The 19,997-nt window shown below is 41.0% G+C and overlaps 1 protein-coding gene across 1 annotated transcript in view; it reads left to right on the top strand.

Moving 5' to 3' along the window:
• The first annotated feature begins 2,638 nt into the window (after positions 1-2,638).
• The window catches only part of cacna2d4a (calcium channel, voltage-dependent, alpha 2/delta subunit 4a), a 101,477-nt gene continuing 84,118 nt past the window's right edge, over positions 2,639-19,997 (top strand). The window contains exons 1-9 of the mRNA XM_078282244.1: positions 2,639-2,802; positions 6,461-6,542; positions 11,780-11,896; positions 12,177-12,236; positions 12,758-12,920; positions 13,222-13,353; positions 14,493-14,553; positions 16,592-16,742; positions 17,817-17,891. Coding sequence (XP_078138370.1) covers positions 2,639-2,802; positions 6,461-6,542; positions 11,780-11,896; positions 12,177-12,236; positions 12,758-12,920; positions 13,222-13,353; positions 14,493-14,553; positions 16,592-16,742; positions 17,817-17,891 — 1,005 coding nt within the window. The remainder of the gene's footprint in view (positions 2,803-6,460; positions 6,543-11,779; positions 11,897-12,176; positions 12,237-12,757; positions 12,921-13,221; positions 13,354-14,492; positions 14,554-16,591; positions 16,743-17,816; positions 17,892-19,997) is intronic.

Raw genomic sequence — 19,997 nt, forward strand, 5'->3', positions numbered from 1 at the left:
AGGAAGTCCCACTATCCCTTCATCCATCCATCCCTCCATCCATCCTACTCTCCACCCGTTAGCGTGTTCCACTCCCGGTGCCGTGAATTTGGGTCGGACCCTCCAGGATGTGAAGGTTGATTGGGTCAGCAGCAGGGAATCAATCAGGAGAGGACTGCACAGTTGGGATACAGCAGAAAGTCTGTCCGTTGCAGCAGGATTCCTATTGGGAATATATCTGGAGTGTGTGTGTCTGTGTGTGTGTGTGTGTGTGTGTGAGAGAGAGAGTCCTGTCTGGGAAAACTACACTGTTGGATAACACCGAGGACTGAATTCATGTGAAGACAGAAGTTCACCGGGACATCACAAGTCTTTCGTCTGGTCTTTTTTTTATCGCTTTCCCTTTGTCTGCATCCCACAGATGTGAGAAAAGGGAGCATGGAGGAGAGAAGTGGATGAGAGGAAGAGGAGGAGGAGGAGGAGGTGTAGAACTATGGCGAGTGTCCGGCAGGACTCGCGGTGTGCAGAAGTGACCTTTGACACCAGAGTGAAGGGCTTTCTAGAATCTTGTGTTTTTGCGTGCTGCCGTATCCGGCTCAGTTGACGTGAACAAACCAGCGATTAGACGACTTTTGGTCAAGATTGTTTCTGTCTGTCTGTTGGAGCAAGTGGCATGAATGAATTACATCCATTATCAGTCGTGTTTGAACTTTCTTTCAGGACCCACATGCCTTTTTGTTGAGACCCAAACTTTATTTTAACATTAATTACTCTTTACTGTTTTCCCACCTTTCATTGCAGGGACTTTTGAAGGCTTTGACAACATGACTTACTGAATAACCTTTGATACCATTTTGTCTGGAATCATTTGGAGAAGTATTTTAATCTTCCTGCGACCCACTTCTGGGCTCCAGCTTGTGTTTCTTTTAAATTAGCATCCTGTGTTTCTGGACAGTGCACTGGATTTGCTTTAATCTCTTGTCTCACAGGGAAAACAGCTCTTCAAGTCTGTCCACTTAAAGACTGTGGATTCTCAGTTGTTGTTCTCTGAAGCTAAATTGTGTCTGTGACTGCCTTTAGGATGACATCCTCTCTCTGTCCCCGGATATTGGATTTGATCTTTCTGGATCTTTTCCTTTTCCTGAGAAGGCAGCTCTGTTAGACTGTCACAGATTCTCTATAAATCAGCATGGATCATGGCACATTTTAGACTGCACAGTCACATGCTCTGCATCTTTTTAACTCTCTGGACACAGGATTTCTATACATGAATGAATTCATGTCTTCTAGAAAGCCTTGGGTTGGATCTTTGCATTTTTATAACCATTACTTTACCAGGCAAGTTGACAAAAAGTGTATTCTTTTTTACTGCCTATTATGTCTGGGGTAGTTCTGTGGTCGCAAGGGGAATCTCCAACCCATGCTCAGAAAGAATCTAGTGTGTGTGTGTGTGTGTGTGTGTGTGTGTGTCTATTTGTCTGAGGCTTGAATGATTAGACAAATTCAGATCTCTAAACTTTCAAAACTCTCCAAAAGTGATTTGTTTTAATCTGAGAGCTATTCTGGGAATTTGTACAAGATTACCTGAGGGATGTTAAAAGACTTGGATTCCCTCATCTGAAGAGTTTCATTTTAAAATTAGATATCCACATTTTTCGTCTTACAAAATGATTGGCAGCCCAAAAGTAAATCAAATCTGGTACTTTTTGACAAATATTAGGTATCTTAAATCCATAGTGGCCAAAATTATACAACATTTAGAGACAGGGTCCTTTAATTTTCAGTGATGAACTTCAGAAAATGCTTATTTTTCCGAAATTGGAAGCATTCGGGAAATGAACTCAACTGCTCTCATATTGTTGTTGCCCTGCAGAAATTTGATTTAGCTATTTTTACTGTAACTGACCCCCTGACTTTGTCTCTCATGTGTAGAGAGTGTGTCATTACCCTGGGCATAGAAATCTACATTTACATTCTACATTACAGTACAAATCAACCAACGATAAGTAAGTGAGTTCCTCAGAATGGTTATGTATGACAGAGGAATTAAGGTATAAACCAAATCTGACTGACTTTTTGTCAAGATACATGTAATTGTGCTGTTTTATCTGAACACAAATAAGCTAAGTAGCGTGATTTCAGGCTGTTCAGGACATTTGCTGAACGCTAAAACTATATTGATGTCTTTCAGTGCACAGAAATCTACAAACTCATCAGTTTTTTCCAAAACACCTTTTGACATTTTACGCAATGCATCATCAATGGTTTGCTCCCAGTACTATGAGGGTTCCTATGGTCATCAAACATTTCCTACATGTGCGAGATCACAGCGGCTGACAAATACAGTAAAAAAAAAAGCAAAATTAGAGAGGGGGCTTTTCTGCAGGACAGTATTATGTGTCTTTATTCATAAATCACATTGTGTGAGGATGTAATCAGCAGTCAGCTTTTACTTCTGACAAAAAAAAAAAAGATAATGTTTTTCTAAGTGGCAGCTGTTTTTTCAATATTTTTGGGCCTATACACTTCCCTCTGTCTGTCTTTGCATCGTGACCTGAGCACCTCCAGCCTTGTCTTGCATTGTCCTAATTCCATCCTCTTCTCTTGGAGGCAGCGCTGGACTGTCGCTGGACTGATTCAGATCAGAGCAGCTGCAGGGATGAACTGCCGGAGCTGGGAGAGCGCCGGGAATGCCGGGAAATCCGGAGCGCGGGAGGTGGGAAGTGGGCTGCGGAGAGCGAGGCTGATGATGCTGTTGTGGATTATCCTCTCCAGCTCGCTGTGCCTGATGGTCGACGGCCAGATGAAGATCCCACCAGAAACGTGAGTACAGCCGTAGTACTATGATTCTGATGTAGACCTTTCACCTCCAGGGGATGGGCCACCAGGAGATGCCATTTAAATCCATTCACATTCTGTTGTTGGTGCTGTGATACAGTCCGAGCTTGTACAAAACAACAGGACAAGTTTCATAACACTGAGTTATACCCCCTTTTTCACAATCCTCAAACGTCTAAGCTGTATCAAGGCTTACAAATCCTTCTTTAACCTGTCTGCTCCTACCCTTCATCTGCACCTTCATCACTGAAATGGATTTAATAGGTGAAATCAATGAAGGTTTCTGGATTCACCTGGTCAGTGTATTTGATGGAGAGAGGGGGTGGTGCTAAAATTGTGCACACTCAGGCAAGTGACAGGCAAATTGCCTTGCCTTCTTAATGCTGACTTTGAACATTGCAAAGGTTTTTGAACCCACTAAAGGTTTTAGCAGATCTGGGCCTTAGTGTAAAATGGCTCCATCCTCACTCACAGTCAAACACAATGTGCAGCCATTCAAGGTCAGAGATAGAGAGAAGGTGGACGACCGCCAACCCGTTGTTTTACTAAGGCTTACAGCACTCATATGAGATGAGAGATTAGTACCAGGTAATTTCCATGTGTAACGCCAGGAAAGTGTATGTATAAATGCAACATTCTCCTCATAACACTGGCTTGAAGCCACGTGTCAGATGGATGAGTCAAGAGTTTCCATTCTTTTTTTGGCTAGTTACTCCACATAGATACATATGGGCCATCTGGGTACTTGTGGGATACAGCTAACTGGCAAGCAATGGTACAGTCTCTCTTCATCTTCATCTCCTATTACAAAGTTATTAGTTCTCACCACCATTTTACAGTGTGTTTAAAGAAGACAGCCAAATATGTGATAATCGACATGGCTAACATCATGACAATACAATGTGGATGTTTGGATATGGTGCTCTAAAAATATGTTGTTTGGATATGGACCTAAGTGTGAGAGATGAATGTGTATCCTAGAATTTATTTAATTCTTTTGCTTAGACTTGCCTTTTTATCTATATTGAGGGTGGAAAATTCCTGTGATTCTAACATTTTACTCAACTTCAGCCTGATTAGCATTTTGCCAAAGTATATTTTTTCATGTGAGAATCTACTGTATGAACTATGCTGCACTCTTCACATCTTTTGCACCTACTAACATTAAGCCCAAGCGCAGAGCACATTAAGTTCTGTCATGCCATGTCATGAAAAATAATATGAACCCCTCACCAGCCAGACGAGTCTCGAGAGTTGATGTCTCACAATCCTGAAATTAATATATTTCCCCAAAAACACACTTAGCAAAGGATTTAAGATTACCCATAATTCTGATAGCAACGCATAATGTCTTTTACTTTCATACCAAGTGGTCAGTTTCTCAGTTGTGTATTTCTGCTGGAAATGAAACTCTGCATTTGTTTGCTCACTAGAATCCAGACAAAGCTCTTTTTCCTGAAGAGTCTTCAAACCTCTGTGTCAGATATTTACTCCTGCTGACCAAGAACCCTAACAGATCGATGCAATGCTGTCAGTCCACAATAGCCCATTAAATCTCTATGCGTGTGTGTGTGTGTGTGTGTGTTTATCAGCAAGAGGTAGAGAGAGAAACCCAGAGTAAAAGAACAGATAAATAAACAGACAGTATGGTATGCTGTTTGAATGCTGTCAATGTTGTGTGTGTGTGTGTGTGTGTGTGTGTGTGTGTGTGTGTGCTTGTGTTGTGGGTACATGTATGCATGTGTGTGTTTGTGTGTGTGCAAGGGGATACATATTTTCATACACGTGCATGTGTGTGTATGTGTGTGTGTGTGTGTGTGTGTGTGTGTGTGTGCATGTTTTTGTACCAAAGTTGAACTCATAGAGCACAGTGACACAGGGTGTGTGCTGTCACTAAGCAGGCTGGTGTGACTGAGGCAGATTAAAGCTCCAGGGACAGCAGAGTTCACCCGGCCAAAGCAGATCACCAAGCCTAGATCGCTGCACTCTGCTTGCGGAGGATTTGGCAGCATGTCCCCACTGGCTCTGGAACCTCCTGGGCCATGACCTGGATGTTACACGCCAAGTACGGCCATGTCTTTAGTGTCTCACAAGGGACAGTTGGTGTGCAGCCAAGGAGAAATCGGATAACTGGCAACACTGAAGACATCAACAGTAATGACAGATTGATTGATTGAGTAACATGTATGAAATGAACACATTTTTCTGGCAATGGAGACGAGTACACACACACCATCCCAACCTAGATAGCTGCATATATACATAATACATACATACATAAATACATACTCAAGGCAAAAAAGCTACTGTTCGTAATGGATTTGGTCTGGATTTGGCCCAAGTTTTGCCTGGCTAAGCCTCTGTCTTCATGTTGTCCTGACCTGACCTGCACAGTATGGTGCTTTAGCCTGGTGAATTCAGCAGCACTATTCCTAAACAGCATGCAGTGTTAGATAGGAGCACAGACCACAAAGTGGCCTAATGCTGGTGGCAATTTCATGGATGCTGCAACTTGTGCAAAAACTACCAGTGGGGATGAGATCATTTCACTTGTGTCCAATGATAATCAACATTTTTTGGGAACTTTCTTGAGCGGCATTATCATGAAACAGTTATAGTGATCTGCCTTGTTTCAAGACATGAGGCAGGAAAGTCTGGATACAAATGAGACTGCATTGAACGATAGTGAAATTGTCTAGCTCCATTGACAGATTTTCTAACTTGTTTTAAGAAAACAAAAGTTTTTATGACTGGTTACAAGATTTAAAGACTTGTTAAGAGGAATATTTTTCTCTGTTTATTAGCACTTAAAATTGATTGATTCTTGCCATTTTAGAGTCAACAAATCAACAAGTCAACAAATCATCAGCTGGCTTCCAGTGCCGAGGCTGGCCGGCTCGCCATGACAAGCCTTGCTGCTAACTAGCGGCCTGCTGGCTGACTCCCCATAGGTTGAGCCATCTGTCTCATCCTGTCTCACCTTATGTCACCTCACTAACCTCTACGGCCTTACCAAGGCTGCGTTCACTTGGAGGATTTGTCATATTATTAACAGACGTTATTGCGCACCACAGAATAACCCCTTGACCTGGTTGACTGTCTGCTTTCATTGTCACCTTCACTGCAATCTGATTTAATCTGTTATCGGTCAGCATAGGATAACCTCTCAACCTGGTTGACTGTGTACTTTCACGGTCATCTTTACTGCAAACTGAATTAGTGGCCCTCATTTTTCAAGCAATTTACAAATGAATTGGTATGGAAATTGCACAGAGAATGGTTTACAAAAGGACTGTGTCTTCTTAAATAAGCTGTATCCAGAAGTTGGTCAGAGCACTGTGGTCCTGGTCAGGTAGTTTACTGTGCTACTTCTGGTTGTAAAATGAGTTAAAAACATGAATGGTTCCACAACAGTTTCAGTAGAATCAGTTTTCAAACCACAAAGGAGATCAAATATTTCCTTTGTTGTAACATGGCATTTTGCAGTTTCTATTGTTTGAGTTTGAGAGGGCAAAGGTCATTGATGAAAGAATTTATTTGCCAAAATGTCAGTGTATTGTTTGAATGTTGTGTATTGTTTTCATATGTATTGTTGTTAATTGCTCTAAGAAGACCTTACTGATCATCTGCTCTCTGTTTCCAGGGTGCAGCAGTGGGCTTTGTCCTTTGGCAAAGAGATAGCTGCCCTGTCCAGCAAATACTCTGGAGCTAAACTGCTACAGAAGGTAAGAGACCAAGCCGAAGCTGACAAACACACACACACACACACACACACACACACACACACATTAACAAATACAGACACCACACAGTCAGACACACATGCACATGCACAAACATATGCATGCACACATACATACACATACTCTACAAACACTCATGCATGCAAAAACACACACAGCCAGACAATGTTTCCCAAATTATGTTCTCCATTTTATGTGTTTTGAGGTGAATAGTGTTCCATTATCGTGTGTTTGGTTAATTTCCCATTCTCTCTATCAGTAGTGACAGTTGTAGTGGCTCACCATTGCTGAATGAATGTTGAGGAAACGGTGTACATAGTGGTGCTGCAGACAAATCAGGGATGATGTATAATCAGTGTGTGTGTGTGTGTGTGTGTGTGTGTGTGTGTGTGGAGGTGGTGGTGTGGGTGGTGATCACTTATATTTATGACCGCAGTGGTGAATGTATGGAATGGAAGCTGGGTGTTGCATTGTTGAGATTATCAGCATGTGTGTGTGTGTCTGGTAGAATATAAAAAGTCATAGCCAAAACTGACCAACATTTTTATTTATTTACCACATCAATTTTCCATCCTGGTGAAGAGAGACGGAAACAGAAAGACAACAAGAGAAGGAAAGAGAGTGAGAAAATCTACTCATTTAGAGATTGAGAGACAGACAGAGAGAAAAAGCACTTTAATGAAGACAGCTGTATATAGAACATATGACATCACATCAGGCTGAGAGGGGCGGGGTCTGGGGTCATCTCTCCTCCCCCTCCCCATCCGCTCCATCAGCCAATAAGAACACAGCTTACTGGCATACATTTGGAGTACAACATCTGCACATGGCCCAGAGACCAGTTTGATGACACACTTTATTCAAAAGCACATAATATAAGCACATATACACACACACACAATTTTAACTTTTTCCAGGAACAAAATTACAGGGAGATCCTATTTTGCTCCTCCTGCTGCTTCTGTGTACGAGTGTGTGTGTGTGCGTGTGTGTGTGTGTGTGTGTGTGTGTGTGTGTGTGTGTGTGTGTGTGTGTGTGTGTGTGAGAGAGAGAGAGAGAGCTCCTGTTTGTCTGTCCGTGTTTGTGTAAATTACTGTAGAGGGAGGAGAGAGAGATTCTGGTTATGGGTATGTGTGTGTATTCATGTTAATTTATGTGTGTGTTTTTGTGTTAGTAATTAGGATGCGCTGTCTTCCTCTGCTTGACACCCTGTAGTCTCCCTAGCAGGCCCATTCACCATCTGCCACACACACACAAATAATACTCACATGTACTGTATGTCCACAAAGACATGCACCTTACTGACCATCTCCCTCTACCCTACCTCTCTATTTTGCTCACTGTCCTCCATGTTTCTCTCTCTCCATACCTTTGTTTTAGCGATCAAACATTGTTTTTACAGCGCAAAACTTCCACCAACCTAGCTGCAAAATATCTGCTCCCACCCCTTTCTTTCAAAAACACACAGCACAGTCTGTAGTTCTTGTGTGTGTGTGTGTGTGTGTGTGTGTGTGTGTGTGTGTGCGTGTTGCAGACTGGATTAACCTTTGTCGACCTCATGGCTTAGAAACAATGTTCTACAGCGAGAAACCACGCAGTATTTATAATACTGACTGACTGGCTGGCTGGCTGAGAGAAAGACAGAGAGACAGTCAGCAAACCAAGCAGACAGACAGAGACAAAAAAAAAGTTGGCATTGTATTTGGTATTGGGAAAAAAAAAAAAAAAGATTGTGAGTGCATGACCAATTTTTGATGCCATTGTTTTATTTTTCTTATTTAATTTTTTTATGCCAAGATTTTTTTTTCAATTCCAATTCATACTATTTTCAATGAAAGATTTTCAATGGCAATGTTTTTTTTTCAGGTAAATTTTTATTTTCAATGCCAATGTCCTGTTTACCAAATACTAAAGTCACTGTTCTAACTCCATATAGGAGCAGCTGGGGTTCGGTGCCTTGGAAAGAATACAACAGATAATGCAATAATACAATAATCTGTAATCAGTAATAAGTATCAGAAAAATACTAAATAGCACTTAATGTTTGTTTCAGACATGCTGCCGGTATATTTTTATAGGTATATTGTTTCTTTTTATTAAGCCACTGGTGTGTAAAATTCATCCAGTGCATTAGTTTAATCTTGGCAACAAGAACCCATTAATCACCCACCACTGTGTAATCAATACTTTCTCGTTATCTGTGGGACATTTGGTGATTCTGTCTTTTTGCCTGAGCGGACTGGATGGGGGATATTGACTGGCTGAGTTTATGTTTGAAGATCATAAGGAAGGTTGGAGCTTTACTTCCGTTGCTAAGGGTTTTTTATGATTATTTGCAGTAGTCTCTGCGACTTTACTATATCTACAGGGGCGGAAATCACGGGGGGGACAGGGGGGTCCGGACCCCCCCTTCCTGGGACTAACAGAGAGTTGTCCCCCTCAGTATATCATTGTAAACATAACTATATAATTTTAAATAATATAATAATATGCATTGAAAGCACTTGTGCTAATTATAGACGCAAAACAATGTGTTTTTAAGTTTCGAAAGATTGAGTCCCCCCCTCATATGCCTCACAGTGGTTTGGTCCACTGCCTACCTGACTCCCCGAACCCCCACACACACACATTAGCCCTCGGTACGAGTGTGTGTGGAGGATCTCTGGAAGTGTGTCAGTGGTGGCAGACCTCCAGTAAGAAGCTACTTTGCAAAGGTTAACTTAAAACAAAGGATGTGTCAGACATTTTTCTTTACTTCTACCACTCAATAGAATAAAACACATTCACAATTGTAACCAGACTACATTTTGTTCCGTTACCTCGCGGTTGAATCTCGTGCATCGGCGTGTTGGCACGGAGCCGCGTCTCCTAATGCATGTGTGTGTATCGAGGCAGGAGGTCTGTCCACTATTAAAATCATCATAACTCGCTGAATTTTCGACCGATTTTCAAGCTTTTAGCTTTAGTTCAGTTAATGGGTGTTGCATCTCACCTACTACTGTAAATAACCTGCATGCTGTGTGTGTGTGTGTGTGTGTGTGTGTCTATTTGTCAGCCAGTCAGTTAAAATGGCAGAGAAAAGAAAAACAGACATCCGATCATTTTTCAGTGCACCGAAACGCCAAGTAGAAAGACCCCAGTAATATCAAAGGCAATTTGATAAAATCTTCATAAGAAAGGAATGAAGTGCTTATGGAAATGTTTCATAATGGACCTCTATATACATTTAATACAACAGTACTTTTGGCGGCACCTTTGGTGTCCCCTTCAGGAATTGCTCTTGAGAAATTTTTCTGTTTATTGTCCCCCCCAACAGTGAAAGGAAATATCCGCCCTTGTATATCTACTCTCATTTTATAGCTGTTTATCAGTCTCTGTCTGTCTGTCTGTCTTTATCTCCCTCTCCCTGTCTTTGGCTTTTTCTTTCTCTTGTGAAAGAAATTTAATAGCATGATCTGTGAAAATGAAAACAGAAAATTTTCTAGGTGGTATGAATGAATTCATTTTTAGGAGCATGGGCCACCAAAGATGGTTCCAGTGTCGAACCGTTGCTTACCTCTATAAAAGGTTGTGTTGTTTGTGGGAGTAAGTGCCTTGCTCTAGGGCACTTCTCCCTACCCAGTCAGTCTGGGATTCAAACTGGTGATTTTCCGGTAACAAGCCCATTTCTTTAACGTCTAGGCTGCCACCACCCCATGAAATTAATCTGTATTTGAGGTACTAGTAAATCAACACACTGTGTAATGGAAGGGTTATTGTCTTATTGAAGGCAATGGACTGTGAGTCCATCGCCAAAACAAACATTTACCGAGAGTCTGTCACCTGTCATGATTAATATTACATTCATCAGCAGTGCAGGAAATTAACTTTTCTGTCCACCGGCTGCAATAGGACTAGGACCCTTAAATCAAAAAGCTGTAGGGTGGTGGTTTGGCTGGTGGCAGGTATTAATTTCCCAACCTGTTGGTCAGTATTATTTTTCAAGGTGGATATTTTACACTGTAACAACAGAGAAAGATAGACACAAACCCTTAGAACATACTGTATACACCTCTCAAACTAACTGCAAAATACTTTATGCCATCAATTCCACTCAATCCATAGTGGAAATTTTATATAACACAATGTATGATAATGATTTTTTTGATTGGAGAAACAAAAGATTTATGATGTGAATGTTCCATAAAACTCATTCAAAACATGTAGTTTCAATTCCAATTGGCACCAATTTGAAAATAAGTTTTTGTCTTGATTAATGAAAATCTGCCTTTTTGGACAGAGAAGATACATGGACAAGTAAGATACATGACCCTTGGCTCCCATGAAACCCCTTCAGAGCCACTGTGTGACTTCAAAAATGAGCAGCAATCTCATAATCAGGCTGCTTTTGATTGCTGAAAAGCCATCTTTATGAAAACTGAGGACTGATTTTAACCCTAAGGTTCATAAAACTCTTTCAAAACATATAGTACAGACGACATGCAAAGCGGGCGGGTTGTCTGGATGAAACAGTCTTTTTAGAACTAGAAGGTTTTCTGTCACCCTGGCTCACAAGGGATTAGGGAGAGAGAGGGGCCCTAGGGAGGGGATGAAGCCAGGGCTTGACCCCAGTCTGTACTGTATCTGTATTGTGTGTATGTGTGTATGTATGTGTGTGTGTGTGTGTGTGTGTGTGTGTGTGTGTGTGTGTGTGAGTGCTGCCAGTGTGGGGGTGTGTGTTTTCATTTCCATTGTATAATACCAGGATACCCCTTTAGTGGGTGTGTGTGGGTCGGTATGGGTCTGTGTGTGTATTATTTTCCATTGTTTTATACCAGGAAACCCCATTGTGTGTCTGTATTTAGGATTTTTGATTCTAATACCTATAGGATTAAGGAGATGTTCTGGTCCTGTAGCTCAATAGATAGTGCACCGCTAGGGTTAGATGTTCAATTCCCACTGGGGATACTCATGGGAAAAAACAAAATATTCACCTTGTTGTTCTAGTGGGTAGAGAGAGCAAAAGGTCACAGGTTTGATCCCCACAACAAGAGATGTGTTCGACAGCCAGGTGTTCTTCAGCAAGGCACTGAACACCCATTGGATGAGAGAGTGTCAGCTAAATGCCTGGAAATGCCTAATCTAACTGTGTTGTTGAAATACAATGGCATTAGAGGTAGATGGAAAGCATTTTTAACTAACAAACTAACTTAGTTACTAATTAACTGACTGTGTTGTAGAAATACAAGGATATCGAGGGCGTGGTGAAGATAGAGGAGGTGGATGGGGAGGAGCTGGTGAAGAAGTTTGCTGAGGAGATGGAGGAGATGCTTGGGAGGAAGATGAAATCTGTCAAGGTACTAACACACACACACACACACACACACAGGGACATTTATGGAAACCAATTATTGTCAGAAAATGCTATACTGCTGGGTCATTTTGAGCATTTTGAGCTGTTTTGCAAGCATGACTTCAATAAAACTATGATTTAAACAAGACTGTAGTGTTTTTCTCACAGCAATATATTTAATCTGTGAACTTGGGACTTGATTCAATACTTAGTGTATCCAACATGGGGCAATTAAATGGTCACAGTGTATCCTTAACTTTTGTTTCTTCTGTTTTTTACCATAGAGGTTAGCAGAGGCGGCAGAAGATGCTGATCTTTACCACGAGTACAATGAAACCCTAGAGGTATGTGAGAACATAACATTTCTTAAACTGTAAAACTACTATTGAAAGCTGAAGTATGATCACATTTTCCTCTGTATAGTCTACAGTTATTGATCTTTTGTGGTTTCTTCAGTTTTTATTCTTATGTATGCACACTACTTTGAAGAAAATTTCTCAGACAGTACACATGCGTTGGTAACTGTTGGTTAACTGTGGTAACTTTACATTAACACTAATAACTTATATATGTTATTGATAAATGATATATATTTTTATTCAAACGTCATACTGTCTAGTTGCACAGGCCACATGGGCTGACATGACACATCCCTGCATCATACTGCAGTATGGATTAAACACACTATAAACATGCAAAGTATCAAACATGCAAACTATGTTGAGGTTTTCACAGGCCGTGTGCCACAGAGAATCCACCTTCTAAGCATTTCATCATCATCTAACTCCAAGAAATGTGCAGAAATTGATGTCATTTAACAACAAAACAGACTAATTATCTCATAATCCTCTGCTGTCCCGTCTAGTTTGACTACTTTAACTCCATGTTGATCAACACGGTGCATGAGGATGGGAATGCAGTGCAGCTGGGAGGAGAATTCCTTCTGGAGGAAAATGAACACTTCAGTAAACTGCCGGTCAACACACAACAGAGTGACATACAAGTTCCTACTAATGTCTACAATAAAGGTACGCATGCATGCACACACAAACATACAACCACATACACACACACACACACAAATCCTCACACAAATCCTCACACATACTGTATGCATTCACATCTGATTGCCAATAAACAGACATATACATCAATATATTCGAATATATGATCACTATTTCCACGAATTCCTCTTGTGTTTCTCTCTCTCTCTCTCCCTCTCTCTCCCCCCCCTCTCTCTTTCTCTCTCTCCCCCCCCTCTCTCTCTCTCTCTCTCCCCCTCTCTCTCTCTTTCTCTCTCTCTCCCTCTCTCTCTCTCTCTCTCTCTAGATCCAGATATTCTGAATGGAGTGTATATGTCTGAAGCTCTGAATGACGTGTTCATCGATAACTTCCAGAAAGATCCGACTCTTACTTGGCAGTACTTTGGTAGCTCTACAGGCTTCTTCAGGCTGTACCCAGGTACACACACACACACACACACACACACATACACACAAACTTGATGTATAAAGGTAAGATTCACAAGATGCCGCAGGTGGTTGATAAGACTCCCGATACAGGAACAACCACCTTGTCTGAGATGCTCCAGAATCCCAGTCCTACAGTTGTCAGCATCAAAGAGACAAGCCTCCCTGAACAGTGTGAAAACCTCTGAGGATGAGCTTGAGACAAAGGGAACGACAGGAGTGGTTGCCACTCGCTACTTGACAAAGAGAAGGACAGCAGTACAAAATCCCTCCTCTTCCTCTAGTCAAAGAACCATTAAAGCCTGTTCAGATCTGAAGAGACCAAAGAAAATATACATACTGACTTGCCAGAAGGACAGAAGGAGGTGGCCTTACTAACCAATCAGAGGACTTCTGAGAGTGAGGAGCATGAAGGAAAGGAAGAGGTAGTCCATACAGTCTAACTACATTAACCCCTATTTAAGCATACTGACTTAAAATGCCTAATAAAATGCCCACTGATTTAAATATTAGTATTGTGTGGAGATTCAGGTTGACGAATTATGTTTTCTTGCTTTTCATGCACGGAGCATGTTAAGCATTTTAGGGCATGGTGCTCATTTCACAAAATTCCATGAGGCCAGGCTGTCCCGTTTGACAATATCTTCAGCAGTGCTTTTCTCCTGTGCTGGCACAGTGCTAAAACAAAGTTAAATGAAGTGTAGGAAAGCATCCAGCTACACAAGACAAGCAGGATACTTACACAGCAACTGACAATGCAGTAAACTGTAAGTCAGTCGTGATGACTCAGTCTCAGCTAGACTGAATTCTGTCCAGTGTGTGTGTGTGTGTGTGTGTGTGCGTGTGTGTGTGTGTATGTGTGTGTGTAGAGGAGTAATTAGGAAAGGATTTGTGACACAGCTTCACTGTCTCATCCATCACTCCCTCATTTAACCGTCTGTCATCCATCCATCCATCCATCTGACAGTCATCTATCATCTATCATCCATTCAACCAACTATCCAGAAATCCATTTCCCCAGTTCACATTCACAAACCCAAACAAGAAAGCAGCTCAGTCACCAATTTTAGAATATCTCTCTCTCTCTCTCTCTCTCTCTCTCTCTCTCTCTCTCTCTCTCTCTCTCTCCAGGGATCCAGTGGACTCCGGATGAGAACGGCGTTGTCACCTTTGACTGCAGGAACAGGAACTGGTAAGGCCGTCCCTCATTCTCACCCCCTTGTTGGTGCCTTATGAACGTTTACAGCTCTGTTTAAGGCTGTGCTTATCAGGATCCAAGTATGAAGAGTTCTATTGCAAAATGCTATATATCCATTTTGGGTCAAAAACATTGCTTACAGTTCTCCATTCAGTATTTCTAAAATATAGAGCATCTATTCTGTAAAAGTGTTTTGTCAACCAATGACGTCAGTTACCTGTTATCCTTGAGAAAATACCTTGATCAAATTTTTGGAGGATTTTTTTCAAGTAGTTGTCACTTTTTTCAAATGTTGAAAATCTCAATTTGGAAGGAAACCCTTCTTTTTTCCCATCTGCTGGATGCATAATCATGAATACAAATGTTTTGCTCTGATGACGATAGCTCATGTCCTCACCTAGCCTTCTAAAGTCAGAAATCTCCTTCCTTACCATCAGAAGGAAAACATTAGAAATGGATAGTGAGTAGAGAGGCAGAATCGAGGGTTTGACAGAGGCGTTTTCAACACATTAAAGTTTCTGTCTGCATAGTGATTGGGCAATGCCAAACTTAACCATCCATTTAAACTATTTTACTGGCCAACTAGATTTATAGGATAACATACAACCTCCAAATGATGGCAGGAGGCTGATAGAGTCGATAATCTTACCCGCCACAGGACAGATTTACCAGCATTTGGCTGGTGGCAGGTGGTCATTTTCTACCCTGACTTCCCATGATGGGATTTTACCTAAAATCCTCCGGTGTCCTGCGCAGGCTCTGTCTGAAAAAATTCTCTGCTGGCAGGTGAGACGGTGCATAAACCTTCTGTTGTCCGGGGAATTAAGACTAAGATTACTTTATTGGCCAGTTTACACAAGGTAACTGGATCAGTATTAGATCACTAACCTCCTACATGTATGTATTTCATTAAGGGTGAAACTTCCTCTGGGGAGGGGTGGGGTTCAGTGCCATACTCAAAGACACTTCAGCACTGGGAACTGAAGCAACAATCCAGCACAGACTACAATAGAATAGAATAGAATAACTGCTTATCCATCATTATTATCATTAGTATCTTTTATTAGTCAGCTTCTCTACCTTCAGACCAACCTACCTTCCGCTCACTAAGATCTGTCCTAATCTGACCTAATCTCGCCAGTACTTTCCATGAGCACTCAGCTTTTCACTGCTGTCCAGGGAATTAGCGCCCGTCCACACACACACACACACACACACTCGCACACACACACCTTATGGTGTTTGTAACACCTCTTTCACGCTATCCGTGCCTCCCTGACCCAAGAAACCTATTAGACCCTATTAGCCACATCTCTGGAAAGAGGCGAAGAGACTCATCAGTTGTGTTTCCCTGCAACACATGCATCTTTATATTAAAAACTAGCAAGACATTAAAGACTTGTTAATAACAATACATCTTATATAGCCTTGAAATTAATATTTGCTCTACTGACACATTTGAACAAACATTTTGTCCTGTGAAATTCTGATTTAGTTACATTAGCAGTTTTACTAACAGCCATAGGTATTATGCTGCAACTGACAAATCACTTCTGCTTTAATCCTGTCAATCACCAGACTCAGTCGACCAGTCAATTAAAACCTGGATTAAGGCTCTCTGTTTCCATGACAATAGGGTCAATCAGACAGTCAGGTTGCAGGAAGTCTGTCTGGTTCGTGGAAGTACAGAGAATCAGGAAGAAGGACACTGTGGATTTGGAAAATCATCGGTCACGGCTGCCGCGGAGCGGGGGGTCGGTAAATCTCGTTTGCGCAAACAAGCTTGGAACACCAGAGGATGAGAATAAAGGGATGAGGGGAAGGAAGGAGGGAAGTAGAAAAAGGATAAGGCTTGACGTCTGTCTGCCGTGTCAGTCTGCTCGATCTACTGACATATAATGGTTTGTTTTCATGAATAAGTGTTATTTCATTTACATTGTATTCAAATCCCTATCATCTCTCTCTCTCTCTGTCTCTCTCTCTCTCTCTCTCTCTCTCTCTCTCTCTCTCTCTCTCTCTCTCTCCTCTCCAGGTACATCCAGGCAGCCACTTCTCCTAAAGACGTGGTGATAGTGGTGGATGTTAGTGGCAGTATGAAGGGACTGAGACTGACCATAGCCAAACACACCATCAATACAATACTGGACACACTGGGAGAAAATGACTTTGTTAACATCATAGCTGTAAGTTCACGCAAACTCATCAAACACACACACACACACACACACATGGGCAGTCTCAGACTCACCAGACTTTGTGTAAGTCCTCATCAGCGTGGGATAGAGATTAACACCCTAACACACAAATGCACTCACCCAACCACGCACACATGCACACACATACACACACACACACCACACACCACACACCACACACCACACACACTGTTAAGGACAAACAAGCTAGTACACAAGTACACAGACAGAGGTAAACACATGGAACACTTGGAAAAGGACAGACACACACACACACACACATACATGCTTGCAACATTTAATTCATATCAGGCATTCATTTCTAATAATAATATCAAAGCTTCAGTTCTTTTTTTTTTTTTTTTTTTTTGTGTTTCCAGGATTTTGGCAGTGTAGCTCTACAACTGTAAATCAATGTAATAAGCATGGTTTAAGCAGGATATATCCTGGTATTACTGTGTGTGTAATCATACGCCTCCTGCAAATCCTCCCTGCTTAAGCTGTTTTTACACAGAATTTAAAGCAATACTATCATGCTTAGTGCAATAACCAAAATGAAAATCTGATAGCTGTTTTATTACCTTTGGCCTTTTTATCAATGGATATGTTTGGTTAGGAAATTAGGAAATTTAAATTACTGACCTGAGTAGGGCAATTTCGTAGCTATGAAAAAACCATGCATCTAGAATATTAACTGCAGCAGTATGTAATGAGTAATATAATGATTTCTGACTTTAAACTTGAACTTTACCTACTTACATAAACAATGATTAAATAAAATATGAAATAGAGTGAATTAATACAAAATTATATTGACATGCGCATGTACATATAACTTCCCAGCAATACAAAAGCCGTGTATCCAGAACATGAACTTCAACAACAGAATACTTTTGGAAATGTCAAAGCAGATATACAACATAATTTATGTTAATACAACAGCAATAGATTATACAGAAATATTTAAATAATCAAATATATTAATTATTATTATTATTATTATTATTTTACAGATTGATTGGTTGATTGATCATTGATTATATATTTTCTCTCTCCCTCCAGTACAGTGACTATGTTCGTTACGTGGAGCCCTGCTTCAAGGGCACTCTGGTTCAAGCTGATCTGGATAACAGAGAGGTAACACACACACACACACACGCACACTCATTCACTCACTCACTCACTCACTCACTCACACCCACAAAGCTAATTAATTCACTTAACCTCCACTAACCTATTAATCGTAAACTGTTTTCTCACTAATCCTCTAAGGACAAAGATTATTTTGTCTTATCACTACATCACATCACAGCTCCAACATCAAAACCAAAAGCAGTGAACATCCATTATCAGGGTTTCAACCTGTTTAGAAAAGGATTATGTGTTGAAATCCTAATAATATAAAACAGTTTGTAATGGTTCACATATGGAACTATTTTACAGTTTCTGAGAACTGCTGCTCTCTATGCTGCAAAAATTCTTCAAATATAAAATTCAAATATAAAATTCTTGCAGTGAATGCGATTACTACCAGAGGCTATGAGCATTGTGCAGATACTTCCAGAAACTAAGAGTGGTCATGTTTAAGCTCTATAGGACCCAGCACAGTATGGGAATGGTTTCTTAATGTTTCCTATGTTCTGTATTCATTCAGCAGTGCTGTAATACCACAGCTAGAGAAAACATCAAATTTAAATGAGTATAGCATAGTATAATTTAGTTAAATGTCCTAATATTCACAGTTCATGGTTTCATTATGATGGAATTATGAAAACAGCACTTGAGCCACCACCATCTCTTCTCTTCTCTTCTCTTCTCTTCTCTTCTCTTCTCTTCTCTTCTCTTCTCTTCTCTTCTCTTCTCTCCTCTCCTCTCCTCTCCTCTCCATGCAGGATCTAGTTGCATGCTCTATCCCCTTTGGGACTCTTTAAATGTGTTAATGGGCTTTTGCTTCTGTCTTTCTCTGCGCTCTACTCTCCCTCGCTCTGTTTTCATCTCTAAACATCCCCTTCTCTTTTTTTGATTTTCCCTTTACCACACCACTAATATCTCATTGTTTTATTGCTGTCTTTTATCCTCTTTTATTTTTCATTCCCTCTTCTCATCCCTTTCTGTTCTTCTGTTTTTTCTATCCCAACACCTGCTGTGGACGTAAATGTCTGCTGTGTGTGTGTGTGTGTGTGTGTGTGTGTGTGTTTATGTATTGGTTGTATGCCCTACTTTTTCTCCCCTTCACATCATCACAGGTGAGGTCATTGGCCACTGACAGTTTTAAGTATGTCACATGACCTGCCAGCAAGGGATTTGATTGGTTGACTGGCTAGAAAGGCAGCCGGTAACAGAATGGGCTTACAGATGTTGGCTGACATGCACTTACTCACACCCACACACCCACACCCACACACACACACACACACACACACACAGGATCACATTTATTGTGGGTGGCAAGCACCGTTACAGTTGTGTATCTCCAGTTGTTGGACTGTTATATAAGAGTTCCCACACTGAACTTTTTACCTTGCTTGACTCCCACTGTAAGCCACTGATAGAAGGAGTTTGGCGAGGTTGTAAAAGAGACATACAGCATATAGAGTCTGGTCATTGTAGTTGTAAGGGGATCCATGTTGAATGTTGGGCATCTCCAGCACCATGATATGGAGGACAATGTAAAATATTTAGAGGGAGATAACATACTAAGAGATAATATATTTACTGGGTTGGTTTGTGGACACCGCAAGAGATACAGAGACCCAAAGAAGCAGAAAGAAACAAGGAATAAACAGTAGAAATTCCTGTACATCATACTGTGCAGCAACAACATCATTATCAACATCAGAATAACTTGATTTAAGCTGGTCACTTCTTTCATCACAGGTGTGTGTGTGTGTGTGTGTGTGTGTGTGTGTGTGTTTGTGTTGATTAATCCTGATTACCTCCTGGTGTTGGAGTGACTTTGGCGTAAATGGTCTGCGTGCCAACTGCCAAGGATGTGCCAAGGATAATCCCTCTCTTACACTCTCTCACCCACTCCCTTACAATCTCTCTCTCTCTCTCTCTCTCTGACTCTCTTGGTTGGCAACAACACCTGTGTTTATTCATGGGGCAAGATCCAAGGCTTAGTGACAATCTTTATTCATCTTGGTGCTTTATACTGTATATGTTAATGTTTATATATCATCTTGCCATATGTGAAAAAGAGCTTGTGTTTATATCTGAATCCATTTTAATGGCTCTCTACCC

Source organism: Centroberyx gerrardi, chromosome 24 (genome assembly GCF_048128805.1).
Source record: "Centroberyx gerrardi isolate f3 chromosome 24, fCenGer3.hap1.cur.20231027, whole genome shotgun sequence".
Lineage (NCBI taxonomy): Eukaryota > Metazoa > Chordata > Actinopteri > Beryciformes > Berycidae > Centroberyx > Centroberyx gerrardi.